General features: G+C 34.0%; 1 protein-coding gene across 1 annotated transcript in view; it reads left to right on the top strand.

Moving 5' to 3' along the window:
• LOC124354073 overlaps window positions 1–16273 on the top strand; it is a 28889-nt gene extending 12616 nt beyond the window's left edge. Inside the window, exons 2-6 of the mRNA XM_046804261.1 lie at window positions 5761–5857; window positions 8461–8620; window positions 10913–11068; window positions 13340–13524; window positions 13674–16273. Of these exons, the coding sequence (XP_046660217.1) occupies window positions 5761–5857; window positions 8461–8620; window positions 10913–11068; window positions 13340–13524; window positions 13674–13847 (772 nt within the window). The 3' untranslated portion in view covers window positions 13848–16273. The remainder of the gene's footprint in view (window positions 1–5760; window positions 5858–8460; window positions 8621–10912; window positions 11069–13339; window positions 13525–13673) is intronic.
• Window positions 16274–24279: the final 8006 nt, after the last annotated feature.

The raw sequence follows: 24279 nt of genomic DNA on the forward strand, positions 1-24279 counted from the left end.
AGCTTAGTTACAATTGCCAAAATGTGTAGACGAATGCCGTTATACGATATCGTATCTCCGTATCCAAACTGATACTGAGAGATGAATCTAGACGCAGAGGGCATGGCAAAGTAGTAAGAGTAAGTTTCTGCTCATATAAAACTTATGTTTCTACGATTTAATACCAATTTTCCTCCTCCACGGTATCATTGTTTACAAGTCATGCGGTATATTTACCTAATGTCCAAGTAATAACATGATTTTCATTATGTTCAAGAAAAACTACTATTCACATAAGCAGAAAGTGTTATAATGATGGAGGTTATGGAGATACTTGGGTTCTTGTAACAGGTTTTTAACCAGCCGCGTAACGTTTTATCTTTTTTCTGATTCGCGGTTAACCGGGCGTTCCGGTTTCGCGGTTTACCGGAAATTGTGTAATCCGGCTCAATTACTACCGGAAACGCATCTTCTGAACTAAAAAATTACTACCAAATTTGTACCGTTTGTAGTGAAACTGTACTGACAAATTTGAACAATTTGGCCAGTTTAAAAAGTCACTTAGAATCGTCGTTTAGAAAAAGTTTTTTTTACTGCTAGTAGGAAACGTTTCAAGTAGGATATCTGTTTAATTGTTATAATTTTGTATTGTCTTCGTGATATGATTAGGCAGGCCCGTACTCAGACCGGTTTTCGGACAATTTTACCGAGGCCCGAGCCGGGCCCCTCCACCCGTCTATTTGAAGGGACCGTGTTGCGTTTTCTAGACATGACGGGGCCCGGCCGAACATCTTTTCCGAGGTTCACCAAAGCTGAGTACGGCCCTGGATATGATAGTATTTTAGTTTTATTACGAAACTGAAGAATAACGAGTTTTGATACCACGACAGTTTTTAGCTTTTTTAGACGTAAGAAAATTAACCAATATATGGTGTCATAAACGCACATTTTGAGATTTTGCATTCAGAAATGGGTATTTGGACTCTTGTTTCTCAGATTTCAATCCATTGTGACGTGAAAATATCTTACCAAGGATCTTTGCTGGGCAAGATTAACTTGTATTATTATTCAATCGAGCTAAAGATGAATAAAGTAAACACATTAGTAAATGTACTAATTCTAATGATTACAAATTGGTCCACATCTGTTTCTACCGAATTATTGGCCTTGCGAAAAACATTATACTCAAGAATATGTATTGCCATGTTTCCAATACTTCATATTACTATCTTTGAGTGTCAAACGTCTATAGTACCGTTTCACAATAATATTTATTACACTTACAAGAATTAGCTTTTACGTGTCTATTGTTACTATTTACAAGGTGAAATCGTATTAATGTTTAAATTAGAGTGTCAGCATTAATGAAGCGGTTGGTGGATGAACACCGGTAGAGTGAACACAGCTGAATTGGAAAAGTTTTTAACCGTCTGGGGGAGCACGTCAAGCAAAGGCTGAGCGGGAGCTTATATCGATTTCTACGGTCGGGACGAAGCGGCGCGGAGCGGCGAAGGGAGTCAGTCAAACCGGTCGGCACTTATAAGAAACTTCGTGCGTCTCCGGGCCGGGCCGAGGTTACCCGAACGGGCCGACCCCGACAGTCGACTCGCTCGCCCGGCGGCCTTGGACAGCGACCGCTGGAAAGGAGAGGAAACAAACGCAGAGACAGCACTGAGGTCTTGAAAAACCCTGCGAAAATAAAAAATAATACAATGCCATTCTGTGGCTGGTGGTTTGTTTGTCGCTTCGCCTTCGCCTACAGAGCGTTTAGGGCCTGTCAGGATACCTCCCACGATGATGACTAAACCATCCTCCCCCTCAGAATAGGCTAATATTAATAAATGCTCAACTTTTAACAGTAATTTCCAATTTTGTTGAATAGAATAACTAAAACTTTTCTCGTCTATATGCATGACATTAATATTGATTATGTTTTGTATGTCATTAGTAAATTCAAAGATCATTATAAAATTGTGCACACAATCCATCAAACTATAGTTTGATATTAATAAAAAACTACTCTATGTTTAACAGTGACAGTAATACATTTTTTGTAAATTTTTGAAAATGATCCTGTCCCAGACAACCAATTTTTGCTTTTCATATTTTCCTTGGAATTTTGGTCAGGGCTTATTATGTGGATCAATTCCCTTTCTCCTTTATAATTACTTTTTAACGCATGAGTATTTATTAGTTTTTGATCCAAGAAACAATTCACTTACTATCCAAACTGAGTTACAAAACACCCCGATGTAGCCTATAAATAAATACATGGTGGTATTTTTAATAAGGGCTTATTACAACTGTATTTGGTGTGTTATATAGAAAATAGTATAAGGATGCAAAATCACAATAACTAGACTGCCATGTTTGGAATTTCTCATGGCAATTTGTTATTTTTGCTCTCCATAATCAAATATTTTGATAAATTTTATCAAAAATAAATTGAACAGTCCTTTATTTTAAAAAGGCAATACAATGTGAGTTAGGAGATTATTTAGTAAAATATTTCAGAAACTATGTTTAAAATAATTATTTACTTCTCAATTAGAAAAATTACTTGTATAGATCTTTTACTATATTACATGTTCATACACATTTTACTCAAACTTGGCAGGGAAGCTGTAATTTATGACATTGTCAATGCCTACATTGAGTTATAAAATAAACAAACATTTTTGTTCTTAATCCACACACATACAGTAGTTTATGTAAGACGGTTAATAATTTGTAATGAACAAATAAATTAGGAAAGCTGTGAATGAATAATAAAACTATTTTTCATTGGCATTTATTCTGAACATTGCTAGGTACTTGATAGTATAATATATCAAAGTAAAATTACATTCTTTTTAGGTTTTTAAACTTGATAAACACTGCCACTAGGTAAATTTCATAAGTTAGTGATAGAATGAGGAAACATGCAAAAACATTAAAATAGCTCTTTTTTGAGTGTTTACTCATGTAGCTTTTAATCCATATGTATCTTATTTCATATTTACTTAATTTTAATTTAATAATTTTGTGATAAAATTTGCTTTCATCCTTAAAATATTTGACTTTATATAATAAACTAAAAATTTCAATAATGGTTTTTAACAATATTTTGTAAATTTCATAAGTAGTATATCATATTTTTTATTGAATATCCTTTTGTAGAATTAAATGTAGCCTATTATTAAACAAAACAAAATATATTTATTTATTTCTAAAAACTAATACAAAATGAGATCTAAATAAAACCTGCAAAACTGGACATACCACATGCGTGCTTTTCAGTAGACCAACCGGCTTGCACCCAAAACTGGGTTGTAAATCCATTGTTGTATTAACCCATGGAACGCTAATATTTAATGATGTTTCATATATTAGGAATTCCTATTTTTCGTGGTTTACTGGTTTTAGAAACAAATTGCAAAACTAGTGGTCTATACAATATATTAAGTTATAAAACATCATCAGATTTACACTATAAACACTTAAAACTCGTTATAAAAATGTTTGTTAAATGAAAAATATGTTGAGAATTACATACTTATGTAAACACACATCTATATAAATATAGTATTCATACACATAAATACTGCACAGTCACATATAAATATGTAAGTTTCTTATGTCAGCTCAAAAAATATTTTTGAGAAAAGCATTTTCATATTTTCAATGACCTAAATGAACTATATTTAGCTTTCATTGAATGTCCTGCAAACATCAGCAGGTTGCGATAAAGTAATATTTTACATAATTATGCCAATAATTATGCCAACGAGAAACTAAACTTTGAACATGTGATTGATAAGATTAGGAAGAATTCACAGCCTGTTCAGTTTTCCGACTAACTCAAAATAGTTGTAAATATGTAAAATTTACAAAATGTTCTGCTTTGAAATTTATGCAAATACAAATGCAATAGCTTATTCTTAGCATCAAATATTTAAATAGGCTACAATTAAAATAAGAACCTCCTATAGTTAATTAAAAATGTAAGTTAATAGTGAAACACCATTAATAATTTATTGAATGCAAAATAAGTTATTTATTTATTCATTCAAGTGATGAAAGTAATATGTGACTGATAGTATGTATGATGTCACTGGGAAGTTCCAAAGTGTCTTTTTTTTAGAGTTGCAGTGGGTATTTACGTTTGATCAGAGATAATGGGCAGATATAAAGATGTATTTAAGGGAATCTACCTTATTCCTAACATGTTCAAAGTACAAGAAATTCTAATGGTTTAATTTGAATCTAATTTTCATTTTAGTTTTATGATTTATTATTGCTATAATAAACTTTTTTTATACAAAGGAACTGTTTTTTAACATTATAAATTAAAACTAGAAGAAATAAAAATTGATAAATCGTTAAAAGGGAGTGTTGCCTTCCTTCTCATTCTTGCCTGTGTAGAAATAAAGTTTCATGCAAAATTGAAAGTCTGCAGATGAAATATTTCTCAACTATCTTGTTACATGATACATTCACAATATTTTCTTCATTGAGTTAAGTTTCATAGCAATGTTTAAATAGTTCTGGTGAGGTAGGGAATGTACTGTACTATGCAAGAGTGTGCTGGAATCATATCTTGTCACATTTACATTTTCTTTCCTCTATTTATTTCTATTTCTTCCTCTCTTTCTTTTTACTGATTACTGTATGAGTAAGCTATGTGTCAATACTTCACATGTTAAAATCTCATATGATTGTACTCAGTTTGTTTACAAATATAATTATTTATTCTGCTATTTTCTCGTCCCATAAGACAAGTGTAAAAGTATTTATTAGCGTTTGGCCAAATTCCATGGAGTGACACGCATCAACAATGAACTCAGTGTTGCCTATACAGAAATTCAATCAATCAGTCATTCTAAATTCTTTACTACATGAATATAAATTACAGTAATAGGGTCATGAACAAACATATAAGTTGACTGCACTACTTTGTATTGTCAAGAACACTATACAGAGTGTATATTGTCACTAGAAAATTTAAAAGTTCTCTCTTGAGTCTTATTTTCTGATAAGTTCCTGAGGTTGGTTGTGTGGTATGAGCTACACTTTATCATGCATACTTGAAATTAACACATTGACTGCGGTGGACACACGTTTCTACTATTCCCAGCTGTCTTAGTCAGGACATGATAATGCTCAGCAAATAAGAAGTCTATCTTCAGTGTTTTGTTAGACTGCTAAAACTATAAACCGAGCAGCACTTTACTTTACTTTATTTTATTCTTCTGGGTTGTTACAGGCTTTTGGTATGCAAGTGCTTTGCAATTGACCCACCCTTAGGAAAAGTCTAAGAAACAGATTTGCAGTATTATTATTATTATTATTATAAGCAATTTATTCAACAATTCTATTAGAATATTTAGCTATGAAATTAATTTTGTTAGGCTGCTATCGTGAACAGGGTCAGTATAGATACAGGCCGAGAGGTTTCATGTGGTCTCTTAGATGCGTGAAAGGGAAACCGGGGCTGCAAGAAGAGGATGCAACTGTGGAGGGGAAACGGCTTACAGATTGAGCTAGCGTCTTCTCCCTCCACTCCACATGACAAGTAGGCTACTGTGCATCGTCGGACCCATATGGAGGATCACATGGAATCTCTCAGGGTACCTCTTGTTCACAATCTACCAAAAAACATCGTGCCAATAATGTACACCCATAAGATATACTGGCTGATCATCAACTGAATGTTAAAAATGCTGAAAATTAACAGACACCAAAAGTTAGGTTATTTCAATGATCATGAAACTAGTAACAACTACTGTCTTTGTTTTTTAGGTATCAAAATGAGCTACCCAAAAAGATAAAGTCTCGGGGGAAAGATGCACACTTGATCCACGAGGAACTGGTACAGCTGATGAAATGGAAACAAACGGTAAGTTTATGATATTTTTATTATGAGAACTGTTTTACATACCATTTTTTGTACATGGCCTTAAAATCTTGTGCAGCTAAACACATTCAGCTAGTATTCGATTTTGTGTTTTCATTTCTATAATTCAGCTGTGACATGACCACAGGAACAAATGTTTTATTCACAGTAGACACTGTTGACACTTTCAGTCCACCAGAGAGGCTGCAACATATCTGTTTACATTTAAATTTGAAAAAATATTAAGGACTACTGTGCTCGAATCAGGGGTCAGTTGTTTACTCTAGGTATTTTTGTTTCAAAGAACCTATTTAAATAATTTTCAATCATGGTGATACGTTTTTTACACTACTAATTGATGACTTAACGATCCTTTCCCATAAAATTTCAAATAATACAGATTATTCTACGAAGCTTTGTGACAATGATCCATATTAAGAAAATAAGCACATAAACTATAAAATTAATTGACACAACAACCTTTTTTCCATCTTTTTAGCTTGTTCATTTGATTGGGCCGTGTACACTACAGATCTTTGTATCAAGGGCCCAATTATATAGTAACTCTTTGAGTGTTGCGGTATCGGCATATTAGATGTGTTGAAAGCCTTGTAAATTGCCGGCATCAATTAGCGCAGCGATCCGTATTTAGTACGCAGTTGAAATATCCAAGTAACCATATAGATGCATTCGATATGGTTCAATGTATTGACTAATGTTTTTTTCTTCCCCTAAGCCTTTCAAATGATAATTATGTATTATATTGTTACGGTCTGTGAGTCAATGAATTTGTCAGATGCGGATTATGCATTAGGCTAGTAACACTGTTTACTTAAATCCTTCATTGTACTTTGATGTAAAATCAAATCATACAGCAATTGTACAAATTGTGTACAAATTACATCTATTAGTGTGATAATATTAATATTGGTATTTGGATGTTTCCATAAAAATAGTTTTTGTTTGTTTTATTGTTTCCAGTATTGTGGCCAAGTGCATCAAATTTTGACAATCTAGTGTTGACATTAGTTTATTGCATAAGTTGTGTTATTTTGTTTTTATATATCTTTTATTTATAATAATGAGTTAAGAAAGTTTTGCAGACAATGAAAATTGTCTCTAACAGGCTTTACAATTTTTCGGCAGCATTCCAAAATCCAGTGTTGTGATTATCTAACAGATTCATGGCAATATTTTTCAGAATGCTGGTACCTACTTGAGTTTTGTTTTGCATTTAGTGTATTGAAATGTTTTTACATGAAATAACTGTTTCAGTTGTAAATTATCATTAAATGTTAACTTTGCAGGCTATTGTGTTGATAATTACAACATTGTAGGCTACTAAACAGCAGTGTGAACTCTGCACACAAGCTTTCATCGTTTACATACATTGTATTTGTTAATTCTTTACAACAGCTGTATTTTTTTATTTACACATACTGTGCATTTATATGTACAGTTTGTACTTGTACAAATAATGCAGTGCAAGTGCTTCATGTAAAATTTTTGTAGCAGTTTCACATAAAAAAATCTCAGTGCCCATAGGATATGGTATTTTATAAATATTATTCGTAAGTCATTTGTTTTGTTTTAAACTTCAATAACTTTTTTGTGGAAAGAAACTAATTTTTGTATACAGTGGAGTTCCGCTAATCCGAACACGTGTAATCCGAACGTCGGTTAATCCGAACAGGTCCAGGAGGAATTATTTATAACGATAATGAACAGTTATAGGAATTAATTACTTAAAAAATGAAAATGGGTGCATCATTTCGTACATAAACAAATAAAACTTTAATTAAATAGACATACGGTATTTTATTAAGACAAATTGTGTACGGTACAGTACATAAATAATGAAGTTAAATACAGTACCAAATTGAAACTTATAGGTTAAGTATGAGTTAAATTATTGTATTAAGAAGTGAAATCAAACAAAAATCGGACGTACAGTACTGATATTATTATTGAGTACAATATTAATTGTTAAAAGACATAAATTCAGTTATTGTCTTCTGTCGCATTGAAGAGAGTTTATTGGATGACTCACATTGCTTAACAATAGAACTCTCACACTAAATACGGTAAATGTGCTTAGTATTCGCAAACACGTTTATTTGTCAAGAAATGCAATGCAACAGTCAGAAAACATGTTTTAATAAACAATGTTGATAATTCTATAACAAACTAGACCCATTCTCAAGTTAAAACCGTATTTTTCTGTAATTCTGGCTAATCCGAATAGGGCTCGGTCCCAATTAGGTCGGATTAACGGGACTCTACTGTACTTGGAACGGTTTTTTTATATTTGTTTTTATTATTATATAAAAATCTTTAACTATTTATTTACAAAACAAAACAAAGAAATATAAGTAATATTTGAAGATAAAGTTTCTACAGGCATTGTCCTAAACACTAGCATTTTTTTTAGCAAGTGTTAATAGCAATCAGAACTTGGAACTACTTTCCTCCAAGAAAGCAAAAAGAATTTCTTTTTCTCCTTTCTACTGTCAGTACTTTCCATAATTGTTAGTCTTATATCATATAGGAAATTTACCAATCATGTGGTACTTGGTACCCTACTTGATGTTACTGTATGGTTGCAGCGAGGAAAGTTCTACCCTCAGCTGAATTACCTGGTGAAGGTGAACACGCCGCGGGCTGTCATGGCCGAAACCAAGAAGGCTTTCCGCAAACTGCCCAACCTGGAGCAGGCAATCACTGCCCTTAGCAACCTCAAGGGCGTTGGTACTACCATGGCATCAGGTACTCATTCAGTACTATATTTTATTTAGTTAATGTTAGTGAGTTTGGTTTTTATTCCTTTATGATGACATTTTATAATAGTGTGTATAAAAAAATTCTATTCTGAAATTAGTCAGAATAATATACCTAAGTGAAATTTCTCTGTTTGCTTTTCCAGCATGTATGTTTAACTCTCTTAGGACCAGTTGGTTATCCTTATATTGCCAGTGAGAACCAGGTGGTAATTTCACCATTTTGGTATATTTAGTTTTCCACTGCTGTTTTGGAGAAACAAGAAATATCTCTTATCTCTTTGTTTTCATTGTATAAATTTATAAATAAACATCAAACAATGATAGTAATCATGCAATTGTGCTGGTACTGTATAGTGTAACTGTCCATTTTAATGCATAGTGGTGTAGGGCATTTTTAAATGAGTAATTTATTCCATTTAGTTGATCCTAAACATTTAAGCAGACCCAAAAAAGTAATTCAATTCAGATATTTGCTTACTTCCTTTCTAATTGTTTTCACTATTGATGATCCATAATTATGTACTTGTCATAATTATAGAACTAACAAGTAACACTTACAAAAAAAATTTCTATATTAACAAAATAAATAGATTGCTCAAAAACTAAAAAGTGTTTTTAATTAAAAAAACACGCTTATGTTTTATGTTGTAAATATTTTTAGATTTTAATAGTTTTTTAAACATTTTTTATTGAATGAAATATATACACACACCAATGACTTGTGTACCCTCCAACAGTGTTCAGAATTGCTCCCCCACATTTTCCTTGTATAAAAATTATAAATTCTCCAAATTGGCTTAAGTGTAACGACAACAAAAATTAATAAAATGCAGCTGAAACAAAACTCAGCCTGCTCTTTAAGGATACTCTTTAAACAGATAATAAAATAAACTAATGTCAACAGATGCATAGAAGGAACACATTGACATCACTTAGAAGAAGTGGGGAAAAACAAGCACATCAAACGTTTAGAAATTAAAATGTTGCCTTGTTCAAATGTACCTCCCACTTACCTATACAGGACTATTCTAAAATATGTAAAAAACTTGGGGAAGAGTTTCACATTAAAAGAACCAAAATAAATCCTGTTAATGCATGTCTTGAAATGCATAGTTTTCTGTTTATCTGTCTAAATGGATTTTTACGTTAGTATTTTCTAAGTATCTAAGTAATCATTTCTGCTATAATGTTAAAAGAAAAATTACATATGCTATATTTGTAAAGACCTACCATTAATAAAAATACAATTTTTTCATCAAAATCCTAGTTGCCAGCTTGTTAAATATTCAAATGTTTAATTCTACTGAGAAAGTCTAATAATAAATCTGATTATGCGCTGTAGTGTCTGCCATAGTCAATGTGTTAAAAACGACTGTACAATAACTATCTAGCTATACATGTACTATAGCTCTATGGTACTGCAGTTTCAGCTCTTTACTGATTGAGACCAAGTAATATAAATATGATGATATGCCGTAATGTATCTGCTACAGTCAACACATTTAAGAATTAAACATGATAACAAGTTTTTTAATTAATTTTGTACTAAAACCGACAGTAGATTTGAAAATTGTGCAGACATAAAATTAAAAAGAAAGTTATAGCAATTTTCTTGTGCCAGTTACGTTATAAAATGATCAGTAACCAATCTTAAATAATTTATTTATCAAATCAAATCAAATCAAAATCAAAATGTCTTTATTACGTGAACATTAAGTACAGTAATTTGTCAAAATATAATACATAATGCAAAGTTAGATAATTACAGTTTAATAGTGTCATCATTGTGAGTTTAGGAGGTTTATGCTTCAATTTTTAAAATCACGTGGTTACAGTGTTAGCAGATTCCAGGAACTCTTCAATGGTGTATACAGGTCTCTTCAGCAAAAACTCTCGAAGTAGGTTCTTTAGTCTGTTTCCTGTCAGGCTGCGGAGGTAGTCTGGTAGAAGGTTTTTAAATTTCCGGCCAATGTATGAAGGTTTCTTCTCGTATAAAGCTGTTCTGTGTTGAGGTAGGGTGAGCCTTGAGGCATGGCGTGTGGGGTAATTATGGAGGTTTATTATAATAATACAGACCGTCAAATTTCACATATGGTTAATCACTCTTAGTTAAGTAAAATTTTACATTGTAAAGTAATCTCTTTTATGTGAATACATTAGTTTCCCAGTATTATTGAAAATAAGATTAGCAACAAAAAAATTACTGAACTTTATCATTATGAAAGTATTAAAAATTATTTGTGTTGTTGTTCATTATTTGATTTTGCTGTGTTGGCAGCTCTACTGGCAGCTGCAGCCCCTGAGAAGGCACCCTTCATGGCAGATGAATGTCTGATGGCGATCCCAGACATTGAAGGCATCGACTACACGACCAAGGAATACCTCAACTTCGTCAACCACATACAGAACACTGCCGAGAGGCTAAACAAAGAGAGTGAGTATAAGCAGTTCGGTGGACCATTCCTATAATAAATACATTCTAACATTTAACTTCAAAAGTAGACTAATACACTAATTGAACTTTTCTAGCTAACAAAACAACGTAAAGATTATTAATAGCTTTAATATAATATAGTTGTCGGTAATAATGTTGATGCATCGTCAATTTGACATCGGTATAAACATCCAGCTGTAGCTGTTTACAACATACTTCACTTGTAGGTAAACCGCTTACAAAAAGACACTGGTCGATTTTAGTTCACGCTGGGTGGGCTAAATAATTCTCCGCCGCTGACATGCCGCCCTCTCCCAGTATCCCCTGACCTGACTGTGAGACACTGCCACTTCGCAGTTAACCTCACACACCAAAACCCAAGCTCCATGGATTCGTCTATGGCTACATTAGTGTATTCAAATAATATTTTACGCTTTGACCGTGAAACTTTTATAGGCCTACACACAAAGATACAATATAGTTACAGAAAAGGTAAGTAGTTGCAGTGTAAACAAAATGGTTCGAGCGAGACACAATACACACAGCTGATAAAACAGACGAGGAGATGCTTTTCCCACTCCTCACCACTGGAGGAGGGTTCCTTCTGTGTTCGACTACTCAGATATTTGCTTCTGTGCAGATTTTGTTGTGAGCGGTTTATCTATAGTAAGTTCTACTTGATATATAGTGTTGGTAGAGAATGCATATTCGTCTTTTCTTTTAGTATCCGAGTTATACTGGAAATAAAATGTAACTATTCAAACAGCAGTAGCTCTTCTTCATATACAAATGTTCTACATAGTGCATTAATTTGGTTTTCTATATGTAACTATCCATTTAGTAAATGTTCTGAAGTTTGTACATGTTTTAAAAAAAATTGATAAAAGGCTATTTCATAATTTTTTTATTTATGCATTTTTATTTAGTGATTTCTTTAAATTTAGTTTTTATTTAGTGAAACAGAATGTGAAATGTAGCATAACATATTTTTGTACTCTACCTGATAAAAAATAATTTTAAATTACACGTTTAATTAATTTTGAGATCACATTTAAACTGTATAGACTGTTCTGAATGAAATTATGTATATTAATCCATATTTTCTTTTTCTAATGTAATCTTTATAGAAATTTTTAATTACTGTTCAAATCTTACTAAATTAGCTGAACCATGTGCTTGGTAAACTACTGAAGAGTTAAAACTACATTGTAATTAGTTATCAATAGGGCCTATCATTCAATTGCTCCAATTAATCCTAAAGTAAAATGCCACTAATATTTTTAATCCTTAGTTGAGTGTCACTAAATCATTTCAAAATAAATTAATGACTCACCATAACAATCTTTATATGTGGTGTTTGTAAACGTCTGGGATTGCTATCAACTAGTTTCTTCCCTTGCCAGAATCAACAATGTGACTGTTTGTTGGGTTCCTGGTCATAAGGGGATCCCTGGGAATGAAAGAGCTGATGCCTTAGCCAACCGGGGCTCAGCGTCAATTATGACAGGCCCTCAACCGTCTACGGTATTCCAAGGTGTGAATCCTTTGTGGCTTCTCGAAAACCAGAGCTCAGCGTCAATTATGACAGGCCCTCAACCGTCTATTGTATTCCAAGGTGTGAATCCTTTGTGGCTTCTCGAAATGGATTCGTGCTGAACATGAGGGAAGGTGGAGGTTGCATCCTGGAATGAGAATGAGCAGAATGGTACTATAGTCGCCTTCCTCCAGAGTGGTGTCTGACCTTCTCTCACTAAATAGATCGATATCTTATCAAGTTTAGGTCTGATCACGGAATATGCTCACCTGAGGAAGCATCTTCACAGAGTTTGCATCCTTCAGGAGGATCTGCTCTGTAGAATATGTGATGGACAGGATGAAATTGCCGAACACCTGCTCTTTGATTGCCTGCAGTAGCAAGGGAGCAGTATGACATCTTTGGTAGTTTGGATAAGGGTGGTGAATGGTGGTTTGTGGAACTGCTGAAATCATAGACTGGTAGGCCTCATGGTGTGCTTCCAGGGTACGCAAAAGGACATTGAGGCTTAAGTTCATGGCAGTAGGCCGCCCCATATAAGAAGAAGAACACTGGTTTCCATTGATATATTTAGTCATATATATCTAGTATATATAGGAAGACTTATGTTTTATCTTAAACATGTCTTTTTGGAGACCATTTGATATTTACAAACATTATAAATAAGAATTATAATTTCATATACTGTAATGTTAAGACAAAATTATGGGTCTGTAATTGTCATGATGGTGCTGCAGCAAGCAATGGATGGTGGAGTCCGCACAGAGTGGAGCTTGCGCTGTGGACCCATTACGTTGCCAGTGAACTCAAACCGGAATTGTTGGATGGGATGCCTAACGGGTCTGTCCACCATCAGAATGGTGACACGCAGCCTTCCCCTCCTGCCGAGGTCTTGAGTATTCCCGCTGATGAGACAACTACGGTAAGTAAACAAGACTATGTAAGTCTCTAATGTTATCCTAGAGATATAATTAGCCAACAGAAAAAACAGGGAATCTATGATTTGTGCTCTTTTGTTATTTCAATCTTGCAGTGTACCGATCTAGGTAAAGAACAAAAGGACTGTTACAGGACGGGTTGGAGTGTTCTGATGAGAGCAACCTGGAAGCGAATGGAGACAATGGCAAGGTGGATGCCGCAGATGACACAACCACCACCTCCTACCCGGAGACATCAGACCAGGATAGCTGCAGTCTGCAGGAGGAGCCGCCCACCAAGAAACTAAAGGCAACGGATGTCAAGTGACCATCGCCGTTTGAGCATTACTTTTAAATCTCATTTACAGTTGTTTTTTTTTATATTTAGAACAGAAGTGGTGTCCGGCTTTAATGAACGTATTGGATGAGCCTCACTTGTTCGCCAACGACGATCAAATAGAAATACCGACTTGTTGATACGCTTGAGTCAGATCTAGCTTAACGAGAGACTGCAGTTGATTTACTCAGGGAGTTAGATTTCGATTAATATTTAATCGAATGTGTTTTCTTGTGGTAATAGGATACAATGTGTGTTTTATTACAATGACAGATTTTGTGGTAAAGCGGCGATTTTTATTTGTGTGATTAGATGAAATCAGTTGTTTTTAATAAAAACGTTTGTTTTTACTCTCAATCTGTTGTTAGCATTTAGGTTAATGATATTATGGTCTCGATGTGTCTTGTGTTTGAAAGTAAGATTAAAAAAAAGACAGTACGTTAAGACGTAACCACTAAAAATGATGATTCCAATATTAAGATTTTTATGTCATCAGTTTTTCAAGAGTGTGGATTAACTTCACACTCCCCTTGTAATGGCGAACCAGTGGGGCCTTCAACAAACATTGGATGGCTTATACGGTGTTTGGAGACATGGCTAAATTAACCCGAAAAGAAAACAATTACGGTAGTCAAATTGTGTTCCGGAGTAGGAAAACGCTTGGGATACTGTGCCTTTTGTGGCTACCTCTTCATATAAATGTTCTTGAAACGTGTGCTAACCAAATACGGAACTTTGATTTTTCTAAGACTCATTAGAATTACTGTGTGACATTTGTTTTATGAGCGTTAGCACACTTTTTGTCAGCATTTACATAAAATCTCGCCGTCGAATGTTCCAAATTGCCGTGGGCTGATCACTCGCCAATGGTAGAGCAACACGACTAGATATGTGTTTGCCAATCGTAGTGCAACACGGCTAGGTGCGTGTTGCTAAACGGATTTGACATCTAAGCGTTTCTCGCTCAGGTTCCCATTCTGTACACCACTTACTTTACTTAGGATTAGTTTAATTTTAGGGTTTTCTGAGAGTCGTGTGAGTCCGTGTGTGAATGATTCGGTTATACGAGTTCTATTGGTGTATGATTTTAATACTAAAAATTAATTTTAAGCTTTTTCACTAAAATGTCATTAGTGAGTCTTGTCTTCAGGTGAAGTTTTTTGATTACATTCCATTTTTTGCACCTGCATATACTTCTGTTTATTTAGTGTTTTTGCCCGTGTATTTTTTCATTTTTTTACCCTATTTGTGCAAATGGAAGCCCTTATATTACCGCACTGATCACGTACCTTTCTCTGGTAAAATAGGATTTTTATAACAAATTTTTGTAAATATCACATAATATTGGTGATTGTTATTTGAATAGATGCTGACCATTATGCTATTGTCGGTGGTCGGTGAGAAATTTTGTCCCAATCGATATTCGGTTGGTAATGCTGTTAATAGTTCTTGTGTTTTCTCATCAACTTGTTAACGCTCTTCTAAAACCCTTGTTAAGGTTTCTGCAGTACAAGTATAGATTACTAGTTGCTAGATTGTCTTGTGTTTTATAAAATGGTGCTCCATGCTACTGGAAATTCTAAACTTTTTTCTTCATTTTTGTTGTTTGTCAATTTGATTTGTTTATTTAAAGTACTACATTCCAGTATCTTGGATTTCTCACTTAAGAGGTAAATATTTGGTATTTTTTGTTTGGGAATGGTTTGTTTAGATTCCAGGTAAAATAAATACTGGTTAAAACCGTGCCTTGAGTCAACTTTTCCCTCTCCAATGAATTTAAAAAATACCAAATTCATACATGCCCAAGGAAAATGAGTTCAAAATTCATTCAGCTTCAGCAAGCAGTTTGGCATAGTTTTTTTTATTGTTTCTAGAAAACTGAGTCTTGAATGAAATAGGTTTACTTATTCAATTTATAGTGTACAATATAAATGTGAGTTTAAATAACGTATACGTTGCATAATTAAATATGTATTTGTGTGATTTTTAATACAATTTCTCAACATTCTAGTTAATGCTTTATGTACATAATAATGGTTTTTAAATTTGATGATGTACTTTTATCTTTTGTATTATTTGTTCTGTTAATTATAGACTTAATATATAGTTTTATATGTAATTCTATTTCAACAAGTAACTTTGTTTTATTTTAGTGCTGATTAAAATTAATAACACAATTTTAAATCAGTTATTATGCAGACAAAGAATTAAGATAATTCTGGAAGTACTTAAGTGAACGAATCAAATAGGCTTACATTTATTATTTATGTATGGCTTTTTCATAGCCTTGTAATTAGAAAATTTGTCATTGATTATTTATATATTTGTGTTTGTCATACTTCTTCATTTTGTTTGTAAGTCTCATATGTTGAACGCAACTGTGTGATCATTGAAATAAAGTTGTATATTTCATTAGATTTGAATGTGTTTTTATTGCATTTCCTAGAAATTGAGTTACAAGATTGAGTTTTATTGAAGTTTTGTTGTATGGTAGTTAAAATAACTATACCTTACAGGATTAGAGTACCACCACACCACATGTTGTGTAACAGGGCTTTGCTGAGGTTCAATTTCAAATATATAGCTCATTTTATTATTGACTGACAGAATAACAGACAATCATATGAAAAAGAATGTTTAATTCCTCCGACAAACAAAAGAGAAATTGTGTCAGCCTACTGAGTCACAGGCTTCAACAACACTACCAAATGTTATGGTTGTAAGTCCATCACTATAGAACTTATTCTTGTCCATACAGAAATGAAGTTTCATTGAAAATTTTAAAACTATAGATGAAATCTTTTGTCAGATTTCTTGCCACATGATACATTTACATTAAATTGGTTTGGTATCAGTGTTTGAATAATAACAGTTTACACACCAAGTTACTCTGAAATGAAGTTGTATACTGAGTTAGTTAGGCTACATGTGTTAATATGAAATTTTTTAGCCCCATGAGTGACAAGCTGTGCTAATGCTTAAGGTTGTGCTTGTGTCAGTATCACACATTCTGACCTATAGGTCACAGGAGCATCATCGTTTCTTGTTTGTTACCGAACCCTCTGTCCCATTTCCCCTCTACTCCAAGTACCAGTAATTAGTGATCTGCCCCGCCTGCTCATTTCTCTCTCTCAATCCTCCTGAACCCTTGATCTGGTCATTTCTAAAGTAGCAGGGTACTATTTCATGTTTTGCATGCATCCTTTTAGAAATTCATTAAAAAAAAAAAAAAAAACACCGTCAAAAGGCCAAATCTCTCTTCTGGCTTAGTTGTAGATTTCACAGGTGCTGTTATATTGAATTATTATAAAGAATGGATTTTCTTGTATATTTCTAAAAGTTTTGAACGGCCGCTTTTATTGATCAAAATGATTAAGAATAAAAGTAGCTTTAAATTGCTTAAAATGCTGTTTCAATTCAAATTTATGTTGCAAAATATCCCAGACTGAACTTTTGTACAACCTCGAGTAGCCGTCATCCTGTAACTTTGTGTTGGTTGAGACTAGCTGAAGAACTTACTCAAACACTGTATAACTTCAGTTTGAATTGATTATAAATGATGCCAATCATTTGTTCACTACTATTCCTGTAATGATACTGTATATTATTCAAAGGTTTGTACCGCTGTTATCTGAAAACTTAATGACAGAATAAAACACTTTATTAAGCTTAAAACTACTGGGAGTTGGTGTGACCGTGATACCTTTGTGAGACTTAGGCGAGATTGTAAATGCTTGGCTTCTGCCTGTTATAGGAACTACATTGTAAAGGTTGAGGATAGCATTCCACATAATATTAAATCCTTCCACATATTAACAACCTGCAAAGTGACACTTCCTTTCCACTAACAATGAAGTTTAATGGATCTGTGGCTGATTACTCTCTAAGTATCTGTAACCTGTTTGCACAACACTTTTCTTCAGTCTTCTCAAATACTGCATTGGATATCCCTTCATTTGATTTTGGATGGAGTAATTCCTTCTCACGGATTACATTATCTGCCACTGATGTACAAAAGAAACTTGAAGCTCTTGATTACAACAAGAGTGCAGGCTCTGATCAGATTCCTCCTGCTATACTCAAACACTGCGCATCCATTCTTGCTGCACACTTGTAAATATTTTTCAATCCACTCCTGGCTGCTGGGATTATCCCTGCTTGTTTGAAAATTGGATATGTAGTCCCAATTTTTAAAAAGGGTGACCGTACTGTTATAAGTAATTATAGACCTATAGTCATTCAGTCTGCATTGGCAAAGATCTTCGAGGCACTAGTTCTCGATCAACTACTCTTTTACCTGAAACCCTTTATACATGAGAATCAGCATGGTTTTCTCCATGGCCCTCTACTATCTTAAATCTCCTACTGTTTCAGGATTTTGTTCTGTGTTCTTTCCTTAAATCGTGTCAAGTTGATTGCATATACTTGGACTACTCTAAGGCATTTGACATGGTAAACCATGACTTGCTGGTTGCAAAGCTTGCTGGATATGGAGTGGGTGGCCAGCTTTTAAAATGGTTGGTGAGCTACCTTGGCGACCGTATTCTGTCTGTAAAGTGTAATGGATCTGTCTCTGCATCTTTCCCAGTACTGTCTGGTGTCCCTCAGTGCTCCCATTTAGGACCTCTATTGTTTATCTTATATATCAATGATATTTTAAAAAAACTATCTCAGTTAACCCTACATCGGGCGCTAAACGGAGTTTTCCTCCGTGTATTTTTTATTAATCAAAATATTAGTACTTTTCTGATGTTGGCAGTCGTTTCCCGCAGTGTACTTCACGAGCATCTTTCGGGGAAGCGAAACAATAGCCTCCCGCTTATCTTTGTCAAAATCTGTGAGTATGAGGTCTACTTCCGTGCGAGACTGGACGATTCCTCCATGAGCGCCCGATGTTGTGTTTGTAGTGCTTGGACGAAATCTCCGTGAGCGCCTTATTGTGTTTAGTTTTTATGGAGTAATAATCCGTGTGCGCCTAAATGTGTGACCTGTGATGGTTTCTTTTTTAGTTTTACAATATATTTTATTTGAATTTTGTGAAATGGAGAATGAAGAAGAGAGACTTGTCAGTACAGTACGCGTGTGCTGGGGAACATTTCAGTACTGTTTATGGAGTGAACATTGTCGTTATAAGAACCAGAAGGAAAATGTTTTGAAACTTTGTGTAGTGTTTAAAAAAACTTTTAGTAAAGAATAAATTTTTATTTCAGAGTAATAATTGACATTACAATTGTACAATATCTCAAGAATTGAAGTAAGTTGTTTTTTTTTAAGAAGTTAAAAACTAAGTTAATTTCCATATATTATTACAGTAGGTTAAACATTTTTACAATTAATTGCATTATTCTTTAAAATAAATCATGTTGTTATTATACAATAACATTTTTCAAGATTTTGAATTTCTTATTTGGAAAATTCATTACATAAGAGTAATTTTTATTTAATTTCTAAAAATGAATATATTACATTTTAATTAAATCAGTATGAATATTTAAACAAATAAAAACAGTTTAAACGACTATGATATCCATTATTCGCTAACCTGGAGGAAACCTCCGTGAGCGTCTGATGGTGTTTCTAATTTTAAGCGCCTGATGGAGGGTTAACTTTCTTCTGATTGCGGATGATATGAAGATTTATACTAGGGTCCTTTCATCATTTGATCAGGAGGGTCTTCAGAGGTCGCTCTCCAATATTGTGGATTGGTGTGAGGCAAATGCCATGGTCCTGAACATCTCAAAATGCCAGGTAATTTCTTTCTCGCATGCTGCCTTGCATCTCAACTTTAATTATCGTGTTGGAGGTGTGATCCTTGACAGAGTCGATCGGTTGAGGGATCTTGGGGTTGTTATGACCAGTAATTTAAGTCCTGCTGATCATATTGCTTGTATCGCTTCTGGTTTTATTGAGCTTCTGATAATAGGATGATATAGTATTTAAATTCTTTTTTTCGGTGGTTAAAAGATCATGGTTCCAAAATACTATTGTAAGTAAAAACAAATATTTATGGATCTCAAATGCAATTTACAGAAATCAAATTAAGTGTACTCTTCAATAAAGTATAAGATTTTGACTTAGATATTTCCTTCACCATAAACGTTTAAAAACTTCCAAATTATTGGTAAAAAATTGTGAATTAATTTTGCTTTTTCTTAGAAGAGATTTCATTTAGAGTTTGTTTTTAGTGATTTGTGTTGAATTTAGTTAATTTCGGAAGAAAACTAAAAAACACGTATTCTTAACTTTAAAAAAATCTTACCTAACCTTGCAGAATTGCTTGGAAATAAGTGGAACTATAGAATACATCTGGCCTTAAATTCAAAGTGTTAACTAAATAATAAGATTTAGAAAAACAATTAACTTTTCATCTCTTTATTCGCTTAAACTATCATGAAACACATGTTTCTTACTATTAATACATTTTTTAAATAAATTAAGCTGTTCACAGATTTCCGTGTTTTGTGCTTGGTTTAGTCTGCTAATGGTAAATGTGTTTTAAAATTATATTTTGTTTGAATAAATGAGCGTTTTTTAATGTCAAGTTGTTTTACTACTTGTGTGTTAGGAAGGCACCAAAACTATATTATCCATTGCGGACTGTTAGTATAAGGGGAAAGAAGTATATCAGCTCAGTTATAAGATGAAAGATCAGCCAGTGCTAATGTTGGTTGAGAGTTTCCTGACGAACACCTTGACAGATCATTCGTTCCAGTAATCAGAATAACGATATCTCCTTTTGTTAAGTCCTCCGACATGTCACTTGCGTTGTTAATAATAATATCAGACGTGGCACTAGGATTAGAACAAACAAACACGTTTGTGCTTCTCTGTAATTGTTCTTGCAGGTATTGAGACAATCCCTTGGCGTGACTGTTCCCATAAATATGGATATGTTTGGCTAATTTTAAGCGGATATGTTCTTTGTTTGTATTTTGCTTCTTATTTGATTTACTTCTAATTTGAGGTAGTTTTATTTTAGATATTTTTTGTTCAATATTGAAGTTTTTCTTACTGCAATGTTTGTTTTTTCGGTTTGGTGTTGTTTGCCACCCAGAGCAGTTCTTACGGTTTGCTATCAAAGTGTCATCTTTCGATCCAAGTACATTGAACATATTAGTAACTGGCACATCAGGGTGAATTTCCAAGGGCCTATTTACCAAACTGTCGTCATTTCTGGTTTAAGTACCTTGCAAATAGAGAAGCTGCTCATGTGATTCTCGTAAATAATTATGTTTTACATGCAATTCCGTAAAACTTAAATGCAGTTTCTCATCATACCCTCGGCCTGACAGATCTTTTGTTCTAATACAGGGCATTGCTCACACATTGGAATAAACAAGTCCATCTGCATGGTGGAATCCAATTTTTTTCTGGCTCGCACCCTACTGCCACGTTTACCACCTCCGGACTCTAGCGAGATCTCGCAGCGATTTTCTCTGCTTCTAGCTCGAGCTGGAGACTCTGAATTTTATCAATTAGAGATGATTGTCACTGTGTAAGCTCAGCGATTCTGTCTAAAAGGTCATCTTTAGACTTTAGGCATTCTTCCTCAGTCTGTACGGCTCTCTCTATACACCTAATCTTATTTATCTGTTGTGAGATTAAGGGTGAGAATGGCAGGTCACGAGAATCAACAGGTGACAGTAATTCCGTAGATGTTTTCCTGGTCTGAGTATGAGCAGGGGACACGTTGCGATATGTTTGAGGATGCTGCCCTGTGTGGACGTCCTTGTGTACCAGTATAGAAGTACGATCAGTGTTTGTTTTTACTGACGCTCTGCACGTACTTCCGAGACACCTCCATGCGACATCACCACTAGCCAGTACGTGTGATTCTCTATACTTATAGCTTCCAATAACCAGACACGGTTTACCGGAGCTAGATTGTTCGATTGTGAAAGTCATTACAATTTAAGTTTAATATCTCTTTTAGAAACAAGCAAGAGGACAGACTGTAACACTCCAACACTGAAATGTCCGTGATGTGTTACCAATTATTGCATATAATTATAAATAGTAATAATTTATATAATTAAGTAAAGAAGTCTGTTGAATGTTAAACAAATGACTAAATCACTTTGTCTAGGTACTAAAAAGTTTCTCAATTGGGAAGCATCAATCGGCCAGAGACAATTAAACTGGTTCACTGATAAGCGGATAGGTCTATAAAATGGATGGGCTGGAGCGGTCATCAATGAGACAGGTTGGCCCAGTAGCTGGCGCTCTCAGTGTTTGTTAATAAAACTTGATGAAAGCGTTACTAATAACCGAACATTGATAATTTTTATTCTGAGTTCGTGTGGAATCATTTCATGATGAGGTAACCTTGACCCAGTAAACACTACCAGATAGAAGAGTTTAATCGATTATATTATGTGAGAATAAATTTGGTTCATTCTGAACTCTATTGAGCTTTTATAGCTTTAAAATAATCCATAAATCCTTAAAAATAAGATAGTTTAGCCCTGGATAAGCTACATCTGAACGCTAAGAATCCTATCCCGATCATAACAAAGCATTAAATTTGGCTATCAAGATATAATAATATTTCATGAAGTCAATCTCTCCTCTAATGTTGAGGTAAGTATCCAAGATACTCTGATGACCAATAGAAGAATGTTATTGTTAGGACAATAAGTTCTTGACTTCAGGTATGTAAACCTCTATTCCAACACTTTCAGGAAATCATTCAGATTAAATGTTTTCGAAGGAAATAGGTCTTTGGTGATAGCAAACATGGCATCCCTCACTATATGAATAACTAGCAGAATACCCGTGCTTCGCTACGGGAAAATCATTGATGAATCTTGCAAAAGTGATGATGAATCTTACTGCAGGATTTCAGGAGTTCTATAAATGCAAATTAATTAAATGAGTTTTCATATTATTAACTCGCCGTTTTTCTCATTACTTTTGCTTCAATGTTTTCAACTCCTCCTTTTTAAATTTTCTTGTACTGATTTTACCTAACTCAATACTTTAACAGTCACTGGATTATATCACAACAGTTATTAAATCATAAGCTGGATTGCTTTACGGAACTTACAATACTTCTTTGTAGACAACATTCTTTGTTTTTCCACGAGGCTGAAGGATAGTTAAACTATCAGCAGAGCTAACTCGTGAGCAAGCGACATATAACTGGCCATGAGAGAAGCAGTCTTCCCTTAGATCAACACCGGCCATTTTTAAGGACTGCCCTTGCGATTTATTTATCGTTATAGCAAAGCAGAGTTTGACAGGGAACTGTAGTCTTTTAAACTGAAAATGGTAATCCCATGGAATTAAGGGAATGCATGGGATAAAAACCTCTTCTCCCTGGCCACATCCAGTGTATATTACGGCTTGTATAACGTGTCTGCGCAACGCTTTGATTTGTAGCCTAGTTCCGTTGCAGAGCTTAGGTGGAACCAGGTTCCTAAGCAACATATTTGAGCTCCAACTTTGAGGTAAAGATGATGTGGTGGAATGCCTGGAGGATTAAGCGTGTGCAAGAACTCTACTGGGTAGTGTACCGCATCTTCTATTTCCACCACAGAGTCCACCGACTGGTAATGGACAATCTCAGATACCTAGCCATCCTGTCTTACCTCCACCCCCCCTGTCAGACCACTGGTTGTGTTCAAAAGTCACCTTTGATTTGGTCCGCTCTGTTAAAATGAGACTTCCTTGCCATTTAATTTGGTACCTTTATGAAAACCAGGTTTATTAAGCATTTATAGATTATAGAAAGTAAATTTCAATAGTAAACTGTGTACAGGTCGTGAATGAGAGCATTGTTATTGGACGGTTTTTTAAGCAAATAGTCATAACTATGACTTATTTCTTAGTACTTTATATATTATCGAATGAATCTAATTTATTCCAATAGAGATGTCAATTTCATAATGCAATGAGCCCAGACAAATTTATTTTTAGAGGGTATAAAGTAGCGTATTTTAACAGAGCGTATCGGGCGAACATGTTTATTTTGCCACACTTATCGATATTTTACTACATTATTAAAATCCAATAACCCTGATGAGCTTACTTTCAGAGGGCAAAAAGTACAACATTCAAATAGAGCGTATTCAACTAACGTTTTATTTGGCAGCATTCAGTGATCTACGTCAACATAAATAGCATTCTTATTAACATATTTTCTAAAATTTCCCATGGATTCCTATTTATTCTAGTAGATTTTAAAGTTGCATGGTAAAAAATAGCCACACAATTATTAATCCAACTAACGTTTATTTGGCTACTTTTAGCGATGTTTTACAACACTAATATTGCCTTTCCTAAGTATTTCTTTAACTTTTACTGTAGTATACTGTTTATTTTAATAGGTTTTACAGTTCCAAACTCGAGAAATAACTATAAAAGTACTTTGGGAGTGCTCAAAGTGGCTAAATTCAGTCCAAAAATTCGTTTGCAAACTATC

This window comes from Homalodisca vitripennis, chromosome 2, assembly GCF_021130785.1.
Source record: "Homalodisca vitripennis isolate AUS2020 chromosome 2, UT_GWSS_2.1, whole genome shotgun sequence".
NCBI classification, from domain to species: Eukaryota; Metazoa; Arthropoda; class Insecta; order Hemiptera; family Cicadellidae; genus Homalodisca; species Homalodisca vitripennis.